Source organism: Coffea eugenioides, chromosome 2 (assembly GCF_003713205.1).
Source record: "Coffea eugenioides isolate CCC68of chromosome 2, Ceug_1.0, whole genome shotgun sequence".
In the NCBI taxonomy this organism is placed as follows: domain Eukaryota; kingdom Viridiplantae; phylum Streptophyta; class Magnoliopsida; order Gentianales; family Rubiaceae; genus Coffea; species Coffea eugenioides.
In genome coordinates this window covers 74,554,828-74,579,160 of record NC_040036.1, presented here as the reverse complement: position 1 = coordinate 74,579,160, position 24,333 = coordinate 74,554,828, and the positions used below count along the sequence as shown (strand labels likewise).

Genomic DNA, 24,333 nt, shown 5'->3' with positions numbered 1-24,333 from the left:
AAAAGTTCAAACATAACTTACACTATTATATGAGTTTCGAACTCAAATTGGACTCGGCCAAAGCTAACAATTAAATATATAATTATATATAATATATATTTTATAATTATAAATTACTATAAATTTATATATAAATTATTAACATTTTATGTCATAATATGCGTATGCATATGTGCACGCGCGCACACACACGCGCATTCTCTCTCTCTCATATACAGGTCGAGTCTCAATCTAGTTTGAGATTAACATGATCTAAGCTCAACTTACATTTAGTTCGGACTTATTATTTAGGCCCAAATTCGACTGGGCACAATTAAATTTTAGGTTAGTAATTTTTTTTGGTCAAAGGGGTTGACCTCAAACTGGTCCACCCCCTTGACAATCCTATTAAAAACACAAATTTGTCTAAAACACCATCTACACTAACATTATAAAATAACCATTAGTTTTACAAAACACAAAAAATACATTAAATAAGATACCGTTGACAAAGATGGGCACCTCTAGCCTCTAGTGGGTGGTAGAGGTTGTGGTGAGAGGGAGAAGGGGGGGGGGAGGAGAGCTTTGTGAAAGTAAGGTATTTTAAATAAATATTAACATTTTTTAAACAACTATTGCAATAGCTTATAGTAAAGTTTTAACTTGTTGGCACAATTAACTTCAACATATTGCAAAATTTTCAATCTTATGATCTCGGGCTTAGTGGAAGAAAAGAAATTGTTCCTTCATATAACATGATATGGAAATATTTTTCCCCTAAAACAAATTTGTTACTAATTAATTTTCCCACTAGGAACTTACCACTAATAATCTACTTCACCATATAAATATCTCAAAAAAAATTTTTTATTTTTATCAAGGACGGCCATTTGTTTTTTCTTGGGTAAAATTTCCTGTTTCTAATATATTACTAGGAGCTGGAGGGAGTATAATATATGGCAAAACGAGTTGAAAGCTGTATTCCAACCATTGCGAGAAAAATCTGCATGTCGCAGTTGAGGACTAATAACTTTTTCACTATCATTGCATATACGCTTCTAGTTCTAGGTCATGCTCTAGTTGATTTGCCTTCACTGTAAATACGTCTAATTTGCAATAGCATCATAGAAGAGTTTGGTGCAGGAAATGGAGGGATTTAAAGGTTTGTTTGTACCTTTCTCCTCCAATTTAGTGTGGTTTCTAGTGCCATTTCATGCATGCCAGTCTAGCTTTAGCAGAGAGGTCAGTATATATTATTCACATGGACAAATCAGTTATGCCCAGGGCACTTGACTGGTACTCATCCATTCTTGACCCTATCAAATCTGCCTCATTAGTCAGTACAGCTACTCTTCAAAATGAAGCACGTTTACTCTACTCATCCAACAATGCCCTGCATGGTTTCAGTGCATTATTGTCTTCAAATGACCTAGAATCTCTTGAAGCCTGGATTTCTTTCACCTTATCCTGACAAACTTGTTACCATAGGCAAAACCCACACCTCTGATTTCCTGTACTTGAATCCAGTAACTGGACCATGGCCGGCTTCAAACTATGACAAAGATGTGATTGTTGGGGTGGTTGATTCCGGTGTTTGGCCAGAAAGTCCAAGCTACAAGGACGATGGAATGACACCGACTCCTTCTAAGTGGAAAGGAACGTGTGAGGATGGAGGAGGACTCGTACTTTATCCATGGTTGCTGGAAATTATGTTCCTGATGCCTCATTTTTTAGCTATGACTAGGGATTGCACATCGAGCTAAATTGGCCATGTATAAGGTTGGATGGAAAGAGGGAATTTATGCATCCGATGTTGTTGCTGGCTTGGACCAAGCCGTTCCTGATGGTGTTGACATCATATCACTATCTATGGACCTACACGTGTGGCCTCGACATGAAGATCCTATACCTATAGCTTCATTTGGTGCAATGGAGATGGGTGTTTTAGTTTCTTGTGCAGCAGGAAATAGGGGTCCAAGTCTTGGAAAATTATATAACGGTTTCCCATGGGCAATGACCATTGCAGCAGGTTCAGTCGACCGCTGGTTTGCAGGAACATTGATCTAATGGCACCGGCCGGGCACACTGATCTTAGCCTCATGGCTTCCGAATAGTCCTGTAGCCACAATTGGTAGCAAATTTAACTTGTCAAATGACTTTCGTCTTGTAAGTGGTACATCTATGGCTTTTCCCCATGCTTCTGGCATTGTGCACCCCTTAAAGGTGCACACCCTGAGTGGAGTCCTGCAGCTATTCGATCTGCCATGATGATCACAGCCGATGCCCTTGACAATACTCGCACTCCAATCAAAGACATGGGATATGGCTATGATATTGCTACACCTCTTGCCATGGGGGAGCAGGACATGCTAATCCCAACAAAGCATTGGATCCAGGTCTCATATATGATGCTACCCCACAAGATTACACAAATCTTTTGTGCTCTATGAATCTGACTCATAGTCAAATTTCATTTCATCAATCACAAGATCAACTAGCTACAATTGCTCAAAGCCTTCATCTGACTAAATTTATCCATCCTTTATTGCTTTCTACGACGAGGGTAGTATGAAATTGTTAGCTAAGACTTTTAGGAGGACACCTACAAATGTTGGAAGTGGTGCTACAAAATATAAGGCAATGGTGACAGCTCCAAGAGGTTCCATTGTTGATGTCAATCCACAGAATATTAGCTTTTCATGAGGCAAATGATAAACAAAGCTACTCCCTCACCATACAATAAACAGGTGACAATAATGGGACGGTTAGTTTTGGCTCATTGACATGGACTGAGGTGGGAAGCAATCACACTGTGAGGAGCCCTATTGTAGTCTCTCCATATCAGATGTCCAATGGACTTAATGAACTGATTCCGGGGAGGGTTAAGTACACTTATTTTGTCAGAATTTCAAACTGATTCCAGGATTAAGTACACTTATTTTGTCAGAATTTCAGTAATACGGTACTGAAAGGAAAAGGATGCTGCTGTCATGCAAGAACAGGCTTGTTCAACTATATTCTCATTGCAATATAATGGGAACCAAAAAAAGAGGAAAAGAAAGAACAATCGAATGCTCCCTGTCATTTTCGTTTTGTATATCTGAATGTTTAATTAGCTAGTCATTCAGATTGCAGTTCTACTTCTTGTGAAAGTTTTCTTATGAAGTATTATTTGTTTCATCAAACAATACAAGCGATATTTACTCTCCTTCATGCATAGAAGCTTGGTACATTTCATTATAGCCTTTCTTTTCCAATTACCAATTACCCTTCACTGGTATGCTGCTTCTCAGGTGCTTTGCTCACTTCTCCATTTCACTTTCTGGTATGTCACAAATGTCAGTTCATTTCACTTTGCCCTTTTTTCTCAGATTTTTGTTTTTTTTTTTAATCTTGTTTTATTTGGGAGGCCATGCATTTTGCTCAAATTGATTGTATATATGCTTTTCTTGCACTCTTTTTGTTTACTTAAGGTCACGGATATTCATGTTCATGGATCCAATTCTTGATCCACTGCCAATTATAATGGATGATGAATTCCTATAGTGTTTTCTTACTAGTTTGATAATAAATTAAAGAAATAATTCTGCAATTTTCAGCCTCCAAGCCAAAAGGATCACCACAGAGGCCGTCCGTGCAAAATCTTTTATATTTGTTTTACTTTTGCCTAATTGAAATCCAAAGCTTTTTATTTGGACTATGCAGGTTTAAAATATTATGCAAATTATTTTATCCAAAAAAAAAAAATCTTTGTATCATTAAAATTCATGCTATTAACAAATAATCTTATGCAGTGTTACTATATATGGAGAGTCCCGCTGCAAAAAAAGTAGTATGTACATAATTTGTACTCTTTTTTTTTTTTTTTTTTTTTACATAATTTGTACTCTTCTCTTCTCATAAAAATATTTTTTAAAAAATGTAGTGTCCATGAGTTGAAAAACGATTGAGCCAAATCGTCCCCTCCCTAGAAAAGTATACTAACAAGGAAGTAGAAAAGATAACAAGGGAAATTAACCAGCTTTTGGTTTCATATTTGCTCTGCGAATTTTGAGTCATATATGTTGGATAAATGGCTACAACAATGTTAACACTATCTGCTTGAGTCGTGCGTAGCACTGTCCTAAGAAACTATTTCATGAAATTGAAATGTTTCCCCAGGATTAAACAAGCCTTCTTCTTTTTATTGCGAACAAGAAAGACAAACTTTCTTCTTGTTGCAAACTAGAAGGACCAGAACTAGCAAATTAAAACCAGGAAGATATCAACTAACAAAAAATAAAAGAGAGAGAGAGAGAGGGATAGAGCAGCTATCAAAAGATATTAACTGAAGCTGCTGGGGTGATTTTCTGAGGAAGGAATGGATCCTATTTATAGACTTCAGAATGGGTTGCAACCCTTCTCACTTCCGATGTGGGACAAAGACTGCAACTCTTCTCACTTCTCAATGTGGGACAGAGAAAATAATACTTCTCATTTTTCGATGTGGGACAAAGAATATTTTTGAAATACTATATATTTTACAACAATCTCCTTCCTATTTCAAAAAATTATTTGGATAAAAAGAAGAATGTTAAAAGTACTCTGCTGGATTTGGTTGAAATGTAATTAGTTTGGTGTCTTTTAGACTATGAACCAAACATAGATTGATAAAACATGATCTACAAAATTATTGGTGAAATATAAATTTCTATGAACCAATAACTCTTGATGTATGACAGAGATTTTATCAATCACATTGCAACCCATAATTTGCTGTTAACGCGATTTTGCGCTTTTAGGCCGTGCGCCTGCCTGGTTATTTCATGAGAGCTCTAAAGATTTGACCAATGAATCTTATAGGAGCGGCCCCACTCCACTCTCATATAGGTGAATTCATCAAGTGTATATTGCTTTAACTACACCTCCCTAATGGGATATGAATTCATTAAGAGTTTTAACTCATCCTCACAATTACTCAAAGCACTTATCTCTAGAGGGACTTAAATTTGAAGTGCTTTACTATCAATATTGACTTGTTATTACCCATATGAACCTACTTCATGGGATCACCAATCACATAGGTTGGGTTACCGTCTCTATTGACAACTTGTTGGTCGAAGTCCCATTTCTTTCGTAGTTTGAAGAATCAATTTTCTTCCCACGGGTTTAGTCAGAGGATCGGCCAAATTCAACTCTGACTTTACATAATCAATGGAAATAATTCTATCTCTAAGCAGCTGCTTTACGACATCATGTCTCAATCTCATGTGTCGACTTTTACAATTATACGATTTATTTTTAGCTATGGCAATCGCTGCTTGACAGTCACAATGTATGGACACAGGAGGCAACAAATCCTTAGTTGAAGGAATATTAGCTAAGAAATTTCTCAACCACTCGGCCTCAGTCCCTGTCAGTTCCAGAGCTACAAACTCTGACTCCATTGTTGATCTAGCAATGATTGTCTGTCTAGCAGATTTCCATGCTATTGCACCACCACCAAGGGTGAACACATAACCACTAGTGGATTTCGTATCATTTGAATCAGAGATCCAATTAGCATCACTATAACCTTCTAATACAGTGGGAAATCCACTATACAGGATACCAAAATTCATGGTACCTCTCAAATATTTCATTAGTCTGACTAATGCAAACCAGTGCTCACGGTTGGGATTATGAGTATATCTACTCAGTCGACATACAGCATAAGCTATATCAGGTCTAGTAAAATTCATCAGATGCATCAGACTCCCAATAATCTGAGCATATTTAGACTGAGCAATTGGGTCACCATTATTTTTCTTTAATTGAGTGTTAGCATCATAAGGAGTACTCACAGGTGTCACATCATAATTTTCAAACTTCCTAAGAAGTCTCTCTGTATAATGTTCTTGTGACAACATTATACCATCACATTTTCTTATGATTTTAACACCCAATATTATTTTGGCTTCACCCAAATCTTTCATATCAAAATTAGAAGACAAAAAATATTTAGTACTATTTACAATATCTAGACTAGTACCAAATATAAGCATGTCATCCACATATAAACTGATTATCACATATTGATCATTTATAATTTTGACATATACACATTTATCCACTTCTACAGACGAAAATCCATCTTTCATCAATACTTGATCAAATTTCTCATGCCACTGTTTAGGAGCTTGTTTTAGGCCATAAAGAGATTTAATTAGTTTACAAACCTTATTTTCTTGTCCAGATACAATACATCCCTCAGGTTGAAACATATAAATTTCTTCTTCTAAATCACCATTTAAAAAGGCTGTTTTGACATCCATTTGATGAATAACAAGTTTATGGATAGAAACTAAAGCAAATAAAACTCGAATAGACGCAATTCTAGTTACTGGTGCAAATGTATCAAAATAATCAATATTTTGTTTTTGAGAAAATCCTTTTGCTACTAAACGAGCTTTGTACTTTTCTATAGAGCCATCAGAGTTATATTTTCTTTTAAAAATCCATTTGCAACCAATAGGTTTTGCACCAGGAGGTAAGTCTACCAAAATCCAAGTTTTATTTGACAAGATAGAATCTATTTCAGATTTAATTGCTTCTTTCCAAAATTTACACTCAGGAGAAGAAATAGCATCGGAGTATGTTAAAGGATCATTATCAACAAGAAAGGTTTGGAATTCATTTCCAAATGAAAATTCTTTTCTTGGCCTTTTGCTCCTTCTTAATTCCTCAATTGGAATAATTTCCTTATTTATTTCAACAGGTGCATGAGAAATTTTACTAGACAGTGGAAAAATATGTTCAAAAAATTCAGCATTCTTTGTCTCAATAATTGTATTACAATCAAGTATATCACTTCTTAACACAAGAAATCTATATGCAGCACTATGTTCAGCATATCCAATAAACATACAATCAGAAGTTTTAGAACCTATTTTCCTTTTCTTAGGTTCAGGCAACAAGACTTTAGCAAGACACCCCCAAACTTTTAAATATTTCAAATTTGGTTTATAATTTTTCCATAACTCATAAGGTGTTTTGCCAGTCTTTTTATGTGGGATTCTATTTTGTAAGTGACATGCAGATAATATAGCTTCTCCCCATAAATTATCTGGAGCATGAGAACTAATTAACATAGAGTTCATCATTTCTTTTAACGTTCTATTTTTCCTTTCAGCTACTCCATTAGATTCTGGAGAATAAGGTGGAGTTATTTCATGTATTATGCCTTCCTGTTCACAAAGGTTATCTAAAGTTAAATATTCTCCACCCCTATCTGATCTAATTCTTTTTATCCTTTTATTAAGTTGATTTTCTACTTCAGACTTATAGGATAAAAAGGCATTATAAGTATCATCTTTATTTCTAAGTAAATAAACTTTGGTATATCTAGAATAGTCATCTATAAATGTGACATAATACCTTTTCCCACCTCTAGTCATTGTTTGTTTTAAATCACCTAAATCAGTATCAATTAAATTTAATAATTCAGTTTCTCTATGGACAGTTATACAACTTTTCTTTGTTATTTTAGCTTCCGCACATGTTTCACATTTGTCCATATTATCATTAATACCAGAAATTAGACCACATGATTGCATTTTCTTTATATAACCAATATTAACATGTCCCAATCTAGCATGCCATAAAGAAATGGAATCAACAATATAAGCAGAAGAAGATGCATTTTCATTGATCACATTGGAAATATTAAGTACAAAAAGTCCCTGATTACAATAGCCTTTCCCAATAAACACATTATTTCTTGTCATTATAATTTTATCAGATTCGAATGACACTTTCACCCCAACTTTTCCAAGCAAAGCCACAGAAACAAGATTTGCCCGAATATTTGGAACATGCAGCACATCATTAAGAGCCAAAGTATTTCCTGAAGTGAGTTTCAATAGTACTTTGCCCTTACCCAGAACTTTAGCAGTTCGTGAGTCTGCAAGGTAGACTACTTTTTCATCATCCCCTATTGAAGTATAGGAGGAAAACGCTTCTCGCTTTGCACATATGTGCCGAGTAGCCCCAGAGTCTACCACCCATTCTTTAACATTAGCTGCAATGTTCACTTGAGAGATGACTGCAGCAATTATTTCATCTCCTTTGGTTAAATTAACCTTAGGAGGATTACCATTTGCTTTGTCACCTTTATTGTATCTATACAGGGCAGCATAATGTTCTGATTTTCTACAATAATGGCAATTGCCTTTCTTTTTCTTAAAGTTGGGAATATTAGGCTTGTAATTGGAATTTTTTGGTCTATTATACTGGGACTTATTGGCTTGCATATAGCTACAATACACGTCAAATAATTCATTTAAGAGTGTTTGTAAAATAGTATGCCTACATACCTTATTGGCATATTGCCACGATTCTTGTATTTTGACATCTGTGGTTGAAGCAGGTTGGGACTCCGTTAGTGCATAGACCACTCCATGGATGTCGAGTCGTGAGTGTACTCGTTCTTGCCACCTTTTGAAATTTTCATTGGCAAAGACTTCAACTTTGGCGATATCTGGAAAAGGCTTGGCGAATGGTAGTGCAACTGCAACGGCCGCGGATGAAGGTTGTGGGGTGTTAACACTGTCAGATGCCAAATAGTTTCTTAGATTGTTGGATAAATGGCTACAACAATGTTAACACTATCTGCTTGAGTCGTGCGTAGCACTATCCTAAGAAACTATTTCATGAAATTGAAATGTTTCTCCAGGATTAAACAAGCCTTCTTCTTTTTATTGCGAACAAGAAAGACAAACTTTCTTCTTGTTGCAAACTAGAAGGACCAGAACTAGCAAATTAAAACCAGCAGATATATATATATATATAAAAGATGAGAACAGAATTATCAGGAAGATATCAACTAACAAAAAATAAAAGAGAGAGAGAGAGAGGGATAGAGCAGCTATCAAAAGATATTAACTGAAGCTGCTGGGGTGATTTTCTGAGGAAGGAATGGATCCTATTTATAGACTTCAGAATGGGTTGCAACCCTTCTCACTTCCGATGTGGGACAAAGACTGCAACTCTTCTCACTTCTCAATGTGGGACAGAGAAAATAATACTTCTCATTTTTCGATGTGGGACAAAGAATATTTTTGAAATACTATATATTTTACAACAATATATGCGGACCAGAGTAAATGAATAATACGAGGAATTAATACGAGGTGCTTTCCTGCTTAGATTTCTGGATTTCCCTTTCTGCTCAGAATAGTTTTCTAGTGCGGCTAAATAGACTACAGGACAGAAGCTAAAAGTAACTTGTCTGATCAGCTAAACTAACTCATAATAGGTATATAGAAAATTGAGAAAGACAAGCAAATGAAGAACTTTGCTAACATATACTGAGAATTTCACTATTGCAATTGAAGTAGTTTTTAATAATAGAAAACACAAATAGAAATTAAAATAAGGGTTATTATCACTTTACCCCCTTAAACTATATCACTACTATCAATTTACTCTCTAACGTTATCTTTTAGTCACTTTACCCCCATAAGTAATTCAACTCAACATATTAAGAAATTTTGGACAAAAATATCCTTTTATTTTATAGCATTATTACATTGTTATTATCGCTTTATTAAATTTGGATTATAGTGATACAATCACTTTAGTTCCTAATATTATTTTCTAGGCATTTTACCTCATCATTAATCTAACGAGTATGGTCAAAAAATTTTAAATATATTTACCCTTTTTATATATAATTAAAAATAAAAAATTGGAATGGTTATTCTTCCTTTTTTTTTTTCATTTTAAGCGATTGAAAAACATAAAAATAAAAGGATTTTCTCAAATTTCTTTTTTTCACACTTATTAATACTAGGAAAAGAAAAAGAGATAGGAAAGAAGGAGACAAAAATTAGACTTTACAAAAAAAGAAAATAAAGAAAAGTCTAACATTATCGTATTACTTTAAGGTTGTCGGGATTAGAATTGGAATTTGGTGGTAAACAAAAAAGTGAAATAATTTAAAATAATAAAAGTATTTAATTCTTTCTTATTTGTAATTTTTAAAAAAAGAATTGAGCTCTCTCTCTCTCCCTCTCCCTCTCCATCTTTCTATTTTTTTTTCAATAATAATAAGATTGCCAAGAATAAAGAAATTAATACTTTGACTTTTTCCTTGATACTAAAAAGGAGAAGAGTCACTCTAAATTTTTTATTATTTTTATTATGCAAGGAGGAGGGTATTTTCTTTTAAAATTTTTTAACTTGCTAAGTTGGTTTAATGGTAGGATAAATTGCCTAAAAAATAACTCTAAGGGGTAAATTGATAATGAGACTATATTTTATGGGGATAAAGTGATAATAATTTTAAGGGTTAAACATGTCTTTTCACTTTAATTAACAAACTCCGTTTAGTTTGACCGTTAGTCTTGAGGCTAAAGTGACTAAAAAATAATGTTAAGGGGGAAATTGATAGTAGCACTAAACGTTAAGGGGGTAAAGTGATAATAACCCTTAAAAAAATAGTAACTACAATTCAAGATAAAAGAAGAAACATATAGAAATAAAAGAAAAGAAAAAAGATAAATCCACCGTCTTTGCTAACGAAATTCCAATTACGAAAATGAATAGCCAGCTAGAAATAATTTAGGCATGGTGGATTATTTACATCCCATCATTAACATAAATACCACTAAAAAGAATACAAAGCATTCATATTCAAAGAATACACATCTACTTAATTGAAAAAAGGTACATTTCACTTCATTTTGAACAATTTATCAAAAAAACTAACAAAATCGACACACATAACATCAAAGATGTTAGCAATAGAGCAATGCAAACAACACCTGAGCAAAGATATATAAATTTTACTTAGCATGAAAATTCAGGTCACTCAAATCTTTTTTTTTTAAAAAAAAAAAAACTTATATTCAATTATTGAATAATTGATCCATTCTAATAGTCTATTACAAGTTGTTTGTCTTGTAAGAAAAAATAAATATATTAAAGTTGAGATTGGGGCTCGCTACTTCAAGTTAGTTCCCTAATCCAGTTCTTAGCACAAAATGGTGGGAAGATGTGCTCGATTATGCCTCAAATGGTGTCAATCCTTCTGCTAGCATAAAGATTTCAACAAACCATTTGGGGAACAAAGCCTGCACCGGTAGTGGCTGATTACAGTGCAAGAGGCCCTCCATCTTAGTTAGGCAACATTTTGAAGCCTGATCTGATGGCACCAGGAACCCTTAGCTTAGGTGCATGGCTTTCCAAATATTCCAGCAGCAAGAATTGGTACAAAAATTGGCTTGTCAAGTGATTATATATTCTTAATGTTCAAAGAGTGGCTGCTCCACATGTTTCTGACGCTGCAGCACTTCTTAAAGGTGCACATCCGAAATGGAGTCCTGCAGCCATTCGATCTGCAATGATTACCACAGCCGACGTCCTTGACAAAACTCAAAATCCCATCAAGGACATGGACTGCAGTCTTGATTTTGCTTCATCTCTAGCCATGGGAGCTGGACAAGTGAATCCAAATAAGGCATTGGACCCTGGTCTTACATATGATGCTACCCCATAAGATCACATAATCTTCTGTGCTCCATGAGTCTCACTCATAGCCAAATTCCAACCATCACACGGTTAACTAGCCCTAATGCTAACAAATCCTTCGTCTGATCTGAATTAGTCGTCCTTCATTGCATTGTACAATAATGAAAGTATAGGTACGTTAGCCAAGATATTCAAAAGGACAGTCACAAATGTTGGATATAGTGCTTCAACTTATAATGACAGCTCCAAGTGGTTCTGTTGTTGAAGTAAACCAGCAGATTCTGAGTTTTAAAGGGATATATGAGAAGAAAAGTTATAGCCTAACCATCCGCGATGCAGGCGACAAAAATGGGAGGGCTACTTTTGGTTCGATTCGATGGGTTGATGCTGAAGGCGGATACCTTGTGAGGAGTCCAGTTGTCGTGTCCCCAACAGTCAATGCTTCAGCTTGATGAGCATACCCTGATTTCAAGAAACTTCTTTTTCCCTATCAAGTTCCTATATGGAACACAGAATCCTTCGATTCTATGAACCTAATTAAAAGTAAGTCTGAATACCATCTTTAAATCCATTGAATAAGTATGAGAATGGTTTGGCTATTTTCTGTTCCCCTCAAAAAGTTTCTGAATGCCTAATTTCTTGAAAAAGTTGTTTCAATTCATGTCTGATTTCTCCAAACAAGTTTCTAGGTTCTGACCTTGCTCATTCCAACCCATAGTGATACAAAAACTCTGAAACCAGTATACATAGATTTTACCTCAGGCGCCTTCATCCTTACACAACGCATTCATTATTAATTCTTCTTTTCAAGAGTTCTACTGAACTCGTTGAATCAATGCTGAAACTGACTAATCACCTGATCCTAATCCCTAATATGACACTCAGTTAGACAACTTAGAAGACTTTTTTCCAAAGTACATTAAATATCTACCAAATAATTACAATTTACAACGATTCTTTTGTACTGACATGTCAAATAGTCAAAGACAAAAATTATTCAATTCAGATAGAATGATTCACCTTACATGCCACAATGAACATTGACAATACGGCATAAATCAGTGGAAGCCAGTTTCATCAACTCCAAAAACCAATTGGATTCACCTTTCTTTATTATTTTTTTTCCTTGGAAGTTTGAGAAATATTCGGGGCAAACGCTGGTTTCCACCTTTAAGTTGTTCAATGATTATTGATTAGCGGTTACCTGTTAGATTGATCCATGCAAAAGGACAAGAAAGAGAAAATCTGTGAACAGAAGTCTGTCAAATTCATATTATCGTAGCCTAAAAATTGTCATTGCCATTGAAACAAGAGGTTAACACTTGCGATAATAGTAGTAGTATTGTGTGTTCATTGCAAAATATAAGCAAAAAGTCGTCTTATTAATGAATCCCTAGAAGAATTCGTCCTTCCTGTACGATTGTTATCAACCAAAAGCTCCAAGATTTACATCGACTTAATTAATGCAGGTTTTCTATGAAGTCAGAGGGGTGATTTTTACACTTGTATTAAATTTTTAGACAGATAAGATTAATTAAGGAAAGTATATTACACATAATGGAGTATAGTAATTATTAATATGAGTGTGTATATATATTTACACGACAGTATACATGAAATTTAAGTGTGTTAACGAGTGCATGCTCGACACTTGTATAAAAAAAAAAAGAAAAAAGAACCCTTGTATTAATAATCATTTGCTCTCCTTGGTACGTACTTCCCCCTTCCTTAATCCTTACTAAGGATGCATTTGGAAATGTTACCCACTTTATTGCACATGCAGCTCAACTTCTACTTCCAGATCTCAATTAGGAAAGACGAATCTACATGTTAGGGCATGAACAGTTGCTATTGGTCAAGAAAATTGATGGTGTAAATTACACATACATCCAATACTCCAAAGCCCCCCCCCCCCCACCCTCTCCAAACACACGCACATATATGTTACCCATTTTATTTCCAAAACTATTATAATATACAACAACAAAATAAATCATATACGTTTGTAGCTTTTGTAACACATCTTTCCTTCAATACATATGTTCACGTATTTAAAATTGTTAGATATATTGCATAACTCAATCTAGTCTTGTTTGAATTGTGGTTTTTCGCAGAAAATTTTTTGTGTGTTCTGTGAACACGTTTTTTAATCACCTTTATACTTTATATACATCAAATTGTTACAGTAAATTTTTCTATAAAAACTTCTAAAAATAGCAATCCAACAATTAAATTGAAATCCAAAATTTAAATAGTATAAAATTTTCTTACAAGTGAAATTGAAACTTAAATGCCAACAATTACTTTCCCATTTTGCGTTATCCCCTACCCTTGATCCCTCCCAAGAATAAAAAAAATGAAAAACAAAAAGAAATCCATGGTTTGACTCTTGCTTGCTTAAATAATAATAATAGTAATGAATAGTGTGATGTTTTAACCCAATGGATCCTCCAACGTTCACATACGGGTTTCCCACATCTTCAAATTCAAATTTCTGACCCATAATCGTAAATACCTCCTGATCCATGCCCTTTTCCCATACACGACCCCTCTCCTCAGTCGTCGTAAACCCTATTTAAATCCCCTTTTCATCTCTCTCTCGTCTTTCAAATTTCTATCCACTATCCCAAAACCCAGATTTTTGCCAGAATTAGGGTTTCGTCCAATTAAGTTACTCAAACGATGTCGTTGAGACCAGGCTCCAGAGCTGAACTCCGTCGCGGCCGCTACAAAGTGGCGGTGGACGCCGAAGAAGGCCGCCGGAGGAGGGAAGACAACATGGTCGAGATTCGAAAGAACCGCAGAGAAGAAAGCTTGCAGAAGAAGCGCCGCGAAGGCCTGCAAAATGCATTTGTTGTTCAATCGGATACCTCTTCTGTCGAAAAAAAGGTGTAAATAAATTAAAATTTCGATTTTGTTTCTTTAAAGTTGTTGCGGATGGTTTTAACTAGGGTTGTGATCGAATTCAAATTTGCGATTGTGTTGTTTATGGGCTGGATATCCGCAATATTTTTAGTTTCGTTGTGTTTGAATAGGGCTAGGGCTTGCATTTCAGCCTTTTTCGGCAACGGGAGATTTCGGAAAGCTTAAATAATTTAACCATCAGACCATAGTTCGAATTTTATAAAGAATAAACTTTGATGGAAATTTTGAAACTTGATGGGCTTGTTTTACTTCAACAAGTAGTTGTCATAGCTTTTTTGTTCGAATTTGTTGTGTTTAAAGCTTTTAATTGCATATGTTGATTATAGGTGTGAATTTTTTTTTTTCGCTTCTATGCGTTTGATTAAGTTTTGTTACTTTGAACTTTTTTATATTGAATTGGAAAATATGTTGAGCATGTAACTCTAATGCCTGGAATGGTTATGGGTTTTGGTTGCAGCTAGAAAATCTACAAGCAATGGTTGCTGGTGTTTGGACAGATGATGGCAGTCTACAACTTGAGGCAACCACTCAATTCAGGAAATTGCTTTCCATAGGTTTGGATGCTTCTTTAGACTATTGCTATCATCATTTTTTGTTCCATATTTGATTCCTATGTTCCGGTGTTGATGTTAATGCTTATACCAGAACGAAGTCCGCCAATTCAGGAAGTGATTCAAGCTGGCGTTGTCCCTCGCTTTGTTCAGTTTCTTATGAGGGAGGATTTTCCCCAACTTCAGGTTCAAGATCGTTATTCCCCGTTCTGTATACACGGTGAAGATTAGATTAGTTTGGTGTTACATATAAATATTTTCTTCCATCCTTTGCAAATTTGTAGTTTGAGGCAGCTTGGGCTCTCACAAACATTGCTTCTGGGACATCTGAGCACACTAAGGTTGTAATAGACCATGGGGCTGTTCCCATATTTGTACAGCTTCTTAGTTCTCCCAGCGATGATGTCCGCGAACAGGTATATCTTTTACAAATGATGAAATTTCCTCTTCTGGTGTTTGTAATCAAGTTCAATGCCTTGCATTATTTTCTGGATTTTGAGTGTTGCATGATATAATTGAATTTTGTTGTTATTTATATTTTATTTCTTATTTTTCTTTGAACTACATTTAGGCTGTATGGGCTCTGGGAAATGTGGCTGGTGATTCCCCAAAATGCCGTGATCTTGTTCTTGGTCATGGAGCTCTGGGTCCTTTGCTGGCTCAGCTAAATGAGCATGCAAAACTATCAATGTTGCGAAATGCCACCTGGACATTATCTAATTTCTGCAGAGGCAAACCTCAGCCTTCATTTGATCAGGTAGTTCATTCACCTTGAATGTTTGTTCATCTCACAGCTCTTTCAATTCTACATGATAACGTGCATGCTTAGCTCTTTCAAAGCTAATTTTGTCTTTAGTGGATGCAGAGTAGGCTGCATGTCCCCCATAAGAAATTGTTTTGACACTCCCCTTGTCCATGTTGCTACATTCTTGTTTTATGACACATTAAGTAGTTGTCACCTATTACAACTTATAAAGTTGATGAGATTATTACTACTCCCGTTATTCCTACGAAATACCATCTTTTTTTAGAGGAAATAACCATGTCTTAGGTATAATGTACGTAAGGGCGCATATTTTGTGATACTAAAAGCACAATTTGCAGACAAGACCAGCTCTTCCAGTTCTTCAGCAGCTTGTGCATTCAAGTGATGAAGAAGTTTTGACTGATGCGTGTTGGGCACTCTCCTATCTTTCTGATGGGACAAATGATAAAATCCAAGCCGTCATAGATTCTGGAGTATGCCCTCGATTGGTAGAGTTATTGCTGTGAGTATCTTGTGCTCGTATTGTAAGTTCCCTTTTGAATATGTTTTCTGTGTAAAAAATATAACATTTTGGCATCTCAGGCATCCTTCTCCATCAGTGCTGGTCCCTGCTCTTCGAACAGTTGGAAACATTGTAACTGGAGATGATATGCAGACTCAGGTATCAACTAAAAGAATCTTAAGTACTTTCCTTTCTCTCTTATTACGTTTGCATATTGGTTTTTCTGCTTTTTGGGTTTTGGTCTCTGGTTTCTGGGGGATTGTGGGTTGCGGAGTATGTTGCACATAATAGTTTTCTACTTTCAAGTGAAGCTTACAGGGCAGGTCCATGCATGAAGCTCTGTTGCATAATCAATATTCACTAGTCAGAGTATCAATTAAGCTAGTCCTGTGTTCTCTTGTACCTGAATATTCACATATTTGGTTTAATGAGATGTCAAAAATTTAGCCGCTTTATATTTATGCACTTAACATATTCTTAATGACATCATAAATCAGTGAAATTATCTCCTTTTCTTGGACTGAGCCATATTTTCTATTTTTTATACAATATCTGAATAATGATTCTGGTTGCTATATTGTCATTGAGTGCTGCTGCTATGCTTCTGCCTTTTTAACTGGCATAAGTGGCATTACCAATTAAGGCTTTTCAACTGTGATAATGATGTTTTCTAATTTGGTAGGTTGTGAACTGTTGTTGGTGTCAACTTGCATGCAATTGGCTAAAATATTTATTCATTACAATTTTCCTTGCACATTTTCAGTGCATTCTTAATCATCAAGCACTAGGCCGCCTTCTGAACCTCTTGGCTGGTAATTATAAGAAGAGCATTAAGAAGGAAGCTTGCTGGACCATTTCTAACATTACTGCAGGCAACAGGGATCAAATACAGGTTAGCAGGCATTCATATATATATATATATATATATATATATATATATATATTGAACATCACGGGTCTGTTGATAGTACAATTCTTACAGGAGATTGAATGAATGTTTGTTTGCTTTTTTTTTTTAATATGTGGATGCTATGTAACTTACATTTCTGTAGGCTGTTATTGAATCTGGTATCATCAGTCCGCTCATAGATTTGCTTCAGAATGGGGAGTTTGAAATTAAAAAGGAGGCTGCGTGGGCCATCTCAAATGCTACCTCTGGTGGCAGTCATGAACAAATTAAGTACGACGTAGCTCTGGAATTTCTGTTTGCTGTTTTAGCTTGTGATTGTATATTTCCAGATATGGATTCATATTCATTTATGTTTTGCGCCAGGTACCTTGTGAGTCAAGCATGTATCAAGCCTTTGTGTGACCTTCTTGTTTGTCCTGATCCAAGAATTGTCTCAGTATGTCTGGAAGGGCTTGAAAACATCTTGAAGGTTGGAGAAGCTGAGAAGAATTTGGGAATAACAGGAGATGTGAATCTCTATGCTCAAATGATTGATGATGCTGAAGGGTTGGAGAAAATCGAGAACCTTCAGAGTCATGACAACAATGACATTTATGAGAAGGCAGTGAAGATTCTTGAGACATACTGGCTAGAGGAAGATGATGACACAATGCCTCCTGGTGATGCATCTCAGCAGAGTTTCCAGCTTGGAGGGTCACAGATCTCAGTGCCTTCTGGGGGATTCAACTTCAACTGAAGGTTTCTGTCCCTCCCATGTTTAAAATGTTTTTGCATCTATTTGTTATACAGTTAAATACAAAGAGAAAAGTTATCGAGTTGATAGGATGTTGTGGTTCATAACTAAATGACAAACTTGTGACAATTTTATGTGTAGATGCCAGGAGTGTTCCTGCTCGTTTCTTGTCTGATAGTAGTTGCAGGAAGGTGCTGGGTATTTGGAACACCAAAAGTAGCTTCGGTCAGACAGCATAAGCGTTATTCCAAGAATTTTTTTGGAGATTGGGCTTCTAGCTAGCTACCCAAGCTCATTGCGTCAAGGTTGAATACCCTGAAAATTTTCTTCTCGGGCTTTCTTAATTTCTTTCTTTTCTCTTGTCCATTTTAGCGTGTGCTGGGTTATTTTGGCCCTCCCAAAACCTAGCTTGTACTTAACGGGGGTATTGTTTTTCCCTTGGTTTAGTGACACTACTGCTTCTCCCTATTCCAAGAGCTTCTAGTGTCATTATTTAACTTCCAAGAGCATTGATTTTCTTTTTTCTTTTTCTTTTTTTTTTGAAGATGATTGAAAAGATGTGAATGCCAAAAGCGCTGAAATCCTTATTAGAAAATTTGTCTTGTATAATTGATCTCCAATTCTCTGTCATTGTGGCTGCTGACTTCATTTACCCGGGACCCAGAAAAAGAAAAATCCAATCACGCTCATTCTGACCTGTGGAATACATACTCCTGTTAGAGAGCAAACGGGACTGGTGATTTTTTGCTTATTGTTCTCAGAGGATTAATAGAGCTTGGGTTCTTCACAGCTTGTTTTGTGAAGGATGAATTAGACAAGTTCTAGATGTTCTTCCAAGCTCCTCCTCCTACATTAACCAATCTATCATATAGGGCTGTTTCAGATGATCTTCTTCTATAACATTTATCGGACGACTAGACATTTAGCTCTGTTGTCATACATTGGCAAAAGCATAAAATGGGGTTCTATTGCCGACATGCCAAAAGTATAATTTGTTTGTCAACAAATTATTTGTAATTTTGTACGTGTTGGCAGAAGGCATACCGGCGGAAGTGCAGATCAAACTATTCTTCCGAACTTCTCCCACTAATTCTTGTCGCCCTTTTCCGACTGGCAAAACAGGAACACAATAAAAGGTGACTTGAGTATAGGGGTGCAGAGAATTCGAGTAGCTTGAATCGAGCTCGCGAGTAGCTTGGTTAGCTACTCGAATCGAGCTCGAGCAAATTCGAGCTCGAGGCGATTTCGAGCTACTTGCTACAGTAAAACGAGTCGAGTTCGAGTAATTAATGGCAAGAAATTTTAACTCGTCGAGTAGCTCGAGCTTGGTGGCCTATTTGTATATTTTATATATCAATTTACTCTTTTAGGTTTGTTAGTTAGAATATTTACGGGCTTAATGGGGCCTTCTTCATTCCTCTTCAGTCTTCAGAGTTCAGCTTACCTCTCAAATCCCAATCTCAGTCTTTGGCTCATCTTCTCAAATCTCAATTGTCACAACTCAAAAAAATTGGGGGCTGCTACTGCTGCAATACTTGTAATGGTTTCTGAGCTCTTGAGTCTTGACTTAGAGGAAGCTCTTGAGTCTTGCGCGCTGCTGGCGCACGCCGTGGAGGAGAGGGCGTCGCGCGCTGGCGGATGACTGCGCACCGTGCGCAGCTGCTGCTGGACTGCTGCGGCTGAGTTGCTGCTCGATCTGCCTGGAGGTGAACTGGAGCGCAAGGGGCAGGCTGCTCGCAAGGGGGCGACTGCGGTTGAGTCGCGCAGAGGTTGCGTGAGAAGGAGCTGCTGGTGGCGAGGCGCGGCTGGGCAACAGGCGCGATGGGCGGCAGTGTGGCGTGCGGCGATCTGGCGGGGTGCAAAGTGGCGGCGGCGGACAAGGAGAAAAGAAGGAAGAAGAAGGAGAAAAAGAAGGAAAAGGAAGAAGAAAGAAAAGAAAGAAGAAGAAAAAGAGAGAAAGAGGGGAAGTAGGGCTGATGTTGTTGTTGTTGCTGTTGTTGCTTCGATCGGATGCATGTCAAGTTCGAGTACTCGACTCGAGATCGAGCTCGATATGCATTCAAGCTCGATCGAGTCGAGTACGATCTTACTCGTGCTTGTCTCGAGTCAATCTCGATCTTCATCGAGCTCGAGTCTTCATCGAGCTCGAGCTCGAGCTCGATTCCTGGTGGATGTTGTCGAGTTCGAGTTCGAGTAGGCTACTACTCGAGCTCGACTCGGCTCGATTTCACTCCTACTTGAGTAGGTTGGGTTGTAAAATGTCCTCATGTTGTGTGTATACCACCCTTCAGGGTTTTAGGGGCATTTTGTCTCTCTGCAAATTCCAAATCCATGTATTGACTCCTTTTCACATGTATTCATTATTGTGTATCATATCTTTCTTGTTTTTATTTTCTTTTATCCTGATTAGTTGAAGCATCCTTCCAACAATTTCTCTGAGAAAAGACTATGGCAACCGTGTAACGGGTTGCCATAAGCTACTACTTGTTACAGAATATGTATATTACCTTGTCATACGTATTTGTATTACCAAATGTATGATTGCTCAGTCTTTATTTATTTATTTTTTGGTCAACAGGAAGATTGTCCAGTTACGATCTCCAGGTGCAGGAAATGAGAGAAAGTGAGGGAAGGAGTTTATGTTGAGTTATTAATTTGGATTGTAGAGGCACAAGGTAAGTAGTAATACTCAGGGTGCGTTTGATAAGATTGAAATTTAAAAATTGAAATATGAAATGTGTCACTTATTTTTTCAGAGCAAGTTTTGATTAGGAAATTTAGTATTATTTACATAATTTAAATATTTTATTTTTTGTTATCAAATGCATTTGAATATGTTAAAATTTAAGTGATGAATTGGATTATCAAACAGGTCTTAATCGAATTTTACAACACAATTATATCTCTACAAGATCAGGCCTATCTAAGTTTTTTTTTTTTTTTGCCTAGATTTGGTGGTTGAGACAGAAAAGAAACTAAAAAGTTTTAATAATTGATGAGGCAAATTGCAACTTAATTAATTTCATCATTTTAGATTGTCTAGACGCCATAATTCACTCGGATTTGGCCTTTCCATGGCGAATGATGACGCTCACTGACACAGTTGAAAGTGGAAGGACGGACGTGGAAAGGCCTGTTTTAGAATTCTGACACGCTATAATGAGTCAATTACTCCACCAGACTACCTGAATCAATTCTAAAAGCAACAACCAAGCTTTGGATCCGTGGCTACCAAGGAGGATTAATCTCTTTTAGATCATAAATTCGAACTTCACTTTCACTTGTATTGAAAAAAAATTTTAAAAAAAGTGTTAAAGTACTTTTGGTTTAGTTAAATTTGTATACTTACTAATTCCTCACATAAGTATTTTAGATTACTCCCCATATATCTATAGAGCAGAATAGATTAAATTATAGAACTGATATCGTCGTGGCAAAACACAAATTTTCTACTATACGATCTTAAATAATTTGAGTGGTTATATACAACCCAAATTTTGAAGCTTCATGGGATACTCTTTACTAATAATAATGTATAAGTGAATAAAAATAGGGAATTATAATACAATTAAATCCTAAATACTTATTTATGTTATAGATTTTATGTTTATGTTAACTGTTAGATATAATTGGAAAATACATATCTACTTTATTTGATCAAGGACTTTTTTAAGGGCGTTCCATACACGTTTAGATATTTTTTCAGATTAATTTTACAGGTTATTATTACTTTACCCCCTTAACGTTTGATGCTACTATCAATTTTCCTCTTAACGTTATCTTTTAGTTATTTTACCTCCAAACTAACGTTATTTTTTGTGAACATTTTTTTAATTATTTTTTCGTATATCACATATATCAAATCACTATAATACATTTTTCTACTAAAATTTCAAAAAAATAGCAATCTAAACGTACTCAAGTGACGCTTCAACGAAGAAGTGCATTGAGACTTGTCAGGTAAAAACTTTGACTAATTCATACACAAATCATATTTTCACTGTCTATCATGTGAAATTATTTTGCTTACCTAAGCAAAAATAAATAAGTAGTCCATCCTTTTCCAATAAACAGGAGTAATAAAAAAATTATTCTAATACATACCAAGATAATTACTAAAAAATTAGTCACATAATAGGCACTTGTATTCCTCAGCCGTAGAATTGCTAAGTATCCCCCACTGGTGCATGCAAGCCGACACGTGGGTCACGCGCCCCACTTAAGCTCATTCCGACCAATTTTATAACAATTCTTTGGCGGGCTACAGTGTAATCAAAATCTGATTTCAAGCCTATTTTCGTCATTTCACTCCAACTTCTAGGGTTTATCCGTCTGCGGTGGCCCGGTTCGACCAGCCAAGCATGTCGGTTCCCCACTATCTTTCCTTGTCGGTCTTTTATATTCCCCCCTTCCGCCACTTACTCTTCCTCGACCTTTTCATTTTACTGCTACTTCTTTCATTCTTTTCAAGAAAATGAGATGATTTGATCATAAGCAACTTTGTTTTCTCAGGATTTTTCTGTTAGCTACCTTAAACTTGGCTACATATACCTTAAGTTGCACATTTTTTTTTTGGTTACACAACCTTAGAATTTGTGCAAAAGGGCATCATGGATCCAAACAAAAAGGTGGATTAATGGGATGAATTTCTTCATCGATCATTAACCATCTTGCATTTGTTTTGTTTCTCCCTTTTTGCCATATTTTGACTGGTGATCTTGTCTTTAATTATTTAGGTAGAGGAAGAAATCTTGCCTCCTCAAGAAATGATCACAAGAACTGTGGACGAGAAATGCTGTGTTGATTGCAAGACTACCAAGACACCGTTATGGAGAAGTGGCCCTGCTGGACCTAAGGTAAAAGAATTGTTAAACTTTTTCAGTGATTATTTGTGGGTTTCTTGTTCTAGTAAACGGGTTGTTCTTAATTTTTCTCTTTTTCCTTTTGGGGGGGATATATGGTATAGTCACTATGCAATGCTTGTGGAATCAGACATAGAAAGAAAAGGGCAGCCACTGGCACAAGTCCGGCCACATCCACAGCCACAGTGGGTTTGGACAAGGAGGAAGAGAAGATCAAGAAAGAAAAACATGAAGAAACTATAGCGAAGAAGAAAAGAAGGGCTAATATTAGAGATGGGAAATGTGGTAAGCTAAGCGTGGGATGGAGGCAGAGATTTAGGGCTTTTGGTCAAGGGGTTGTGTTGTATCAGAGGCAGAGGTCTCCAGTATTGAGGAAGAGGCAAAGTATCCATCATAGGAAGTTGGGAGAGGTTGAGCAGGCTGCTGTGCTTTTGATGGCTTTGTCTTGTGGTTCTGTTTTTGCTTGATGTGGAAAGGCAAAATCTTGAGGAGTAAAAGGGGTTCAGAACATATTCGAACCCCAATTATACCTTTGTTCGTATGTTTGTTTGTTTGCCCTTTTTCTTCTTTTTTTTTTTTAATTTTTAGTTTGGACTTCAATTAGGACTTTGTCTATGATTAGGGCCTTTACTAGTGGATGGTTAAGAATGTTGGCCTTTACCAAGAAAGACTTACAATTCTTGGTTCTTTTTTGGCTGGTATTTGTACATAGTTAAAGGAAATGTACATATAATGATGTTTTGATGATGAAGAATTGAAGTTTCTTTATTGTCCATCCATAACCATAAAGCTTCAATATGCCCTCTTTTGTCTTTGGACGTTGTTGATGGTCATTGCCAAATCTTTCTATTTTTAACAGTCCAAAGGTTGTCATCAATTTCATTTGAACTGAATAACAATCCTGCTTTCTTCTGATTTTTAGTACTAGTACTTTTTTTTTTCTAAGAAAATGTAATGTGTCTTTTAATTTTGCATCAAATTAGAAAACCAAGTAATTTGTTCTGATCTTTTTTTTTTTCCGATCACGATAACAATTATATAATCTATTTTATTCTAATCTACAGCGAGGAGGAGCCTAAGGAGGATTGTGTATTAGGGGGTTAGTATGTATGCAGATCTGACTAGACCAAAGAGGTGTTATGACACTTCCTCTAAAATTTTTTTGCTACAGGTGAGATTTGAACTCCCCACCTACACCCCTCCTTGGTGGCCAGTAATTTGTTCTGATCAATTACATTGCCATTGCCAACGTAAATCCGGGGACAGGGAAGTTGCTTTACAGTGAGAGCTTTAGTTCATTATTTATTCCATGCGCCTACTAGCCATAGGAGACGTGCAAGTTTCGAATTGGAGCTATATATAATCAACTATTGATAAAAAAAAAAAAAAGAGTCTCAGTGAGCATTTTGCTTAGAAAACATTAATCATCTTCAAATGTCTTTTCTTGATACTTTAACCTTGATTGCTAAAGAAACACGTGTAGTGTAATGGTACAAATGAACTAATTAAGTCAATGTCATTTGCTGAAGTTTGCAAAAGATCTTCCTTAGTTATGAATCATTGACACTATTTGTTCGGTGTTATACACTATTATTATACAGATCAACATGGTTTA

The 24,333-nt window shown here is 36.0% G+C and overlaps 2 protein-coding genes across 2 annotated transcripts; both read left to right on the top strand.

Moving 5' to 3' along the window:
- The first annotated feature begins 14,071 nt into the window (after nt 1-14,071).
- LOC113761267 (importin subunit alpha-2-like) lies at nt 14,072-18,451 on the top strand. The gene is made up of 11 exons (XM_027304170.1): nt 14,072-14,358; nt 14,852-14,948; nt 15,040-15,131; nt 15,230-15,361; nt 15,517-15,702; nt 16,050-16,213; nt 16,294-16,372; nt 16,977-17,105; nt 17,266-17,393; nt 17,487-17,861; nt 17,998-18,451. Exons 1-10 carry the CDS (start codon nt 14,152-14,154, stop codon nt 17,857-17,859), a joined length of 1,587 nt encoding a protein of 528 aa, XP_027159971.1. The 5' UTR covers nt 14,072-14,151; the 3' UTR covers nt 17,860-17,861; nt 17,998-18,451.
- A 3,804-nt stretch (nt 18,452-22,255) lies between these two features.
- LOC113763623 (GATA transcription factor 16-like) lies at nt 22,256-23,472 on the top strand. Its single transcript, XM_027307495.1, has 3 exons — nt 22,256-22,484; nt 22,593-22,712; nt 22,823-23,472. The coding sequence occupies exons 1-3, from the start codon at nt 22,467-22,469 to the stop codon at nt 23,183-23,185; spliced, it is 501 nt and encodes a 166-aa protein (XP_027163296.1). The 5' UTR covers nt 22,256-22,466; the 3' UTR covers nt 23,186-23,472.
- Nucleotides 23,473-24,333: the final 861 nt, after the last annotated feature.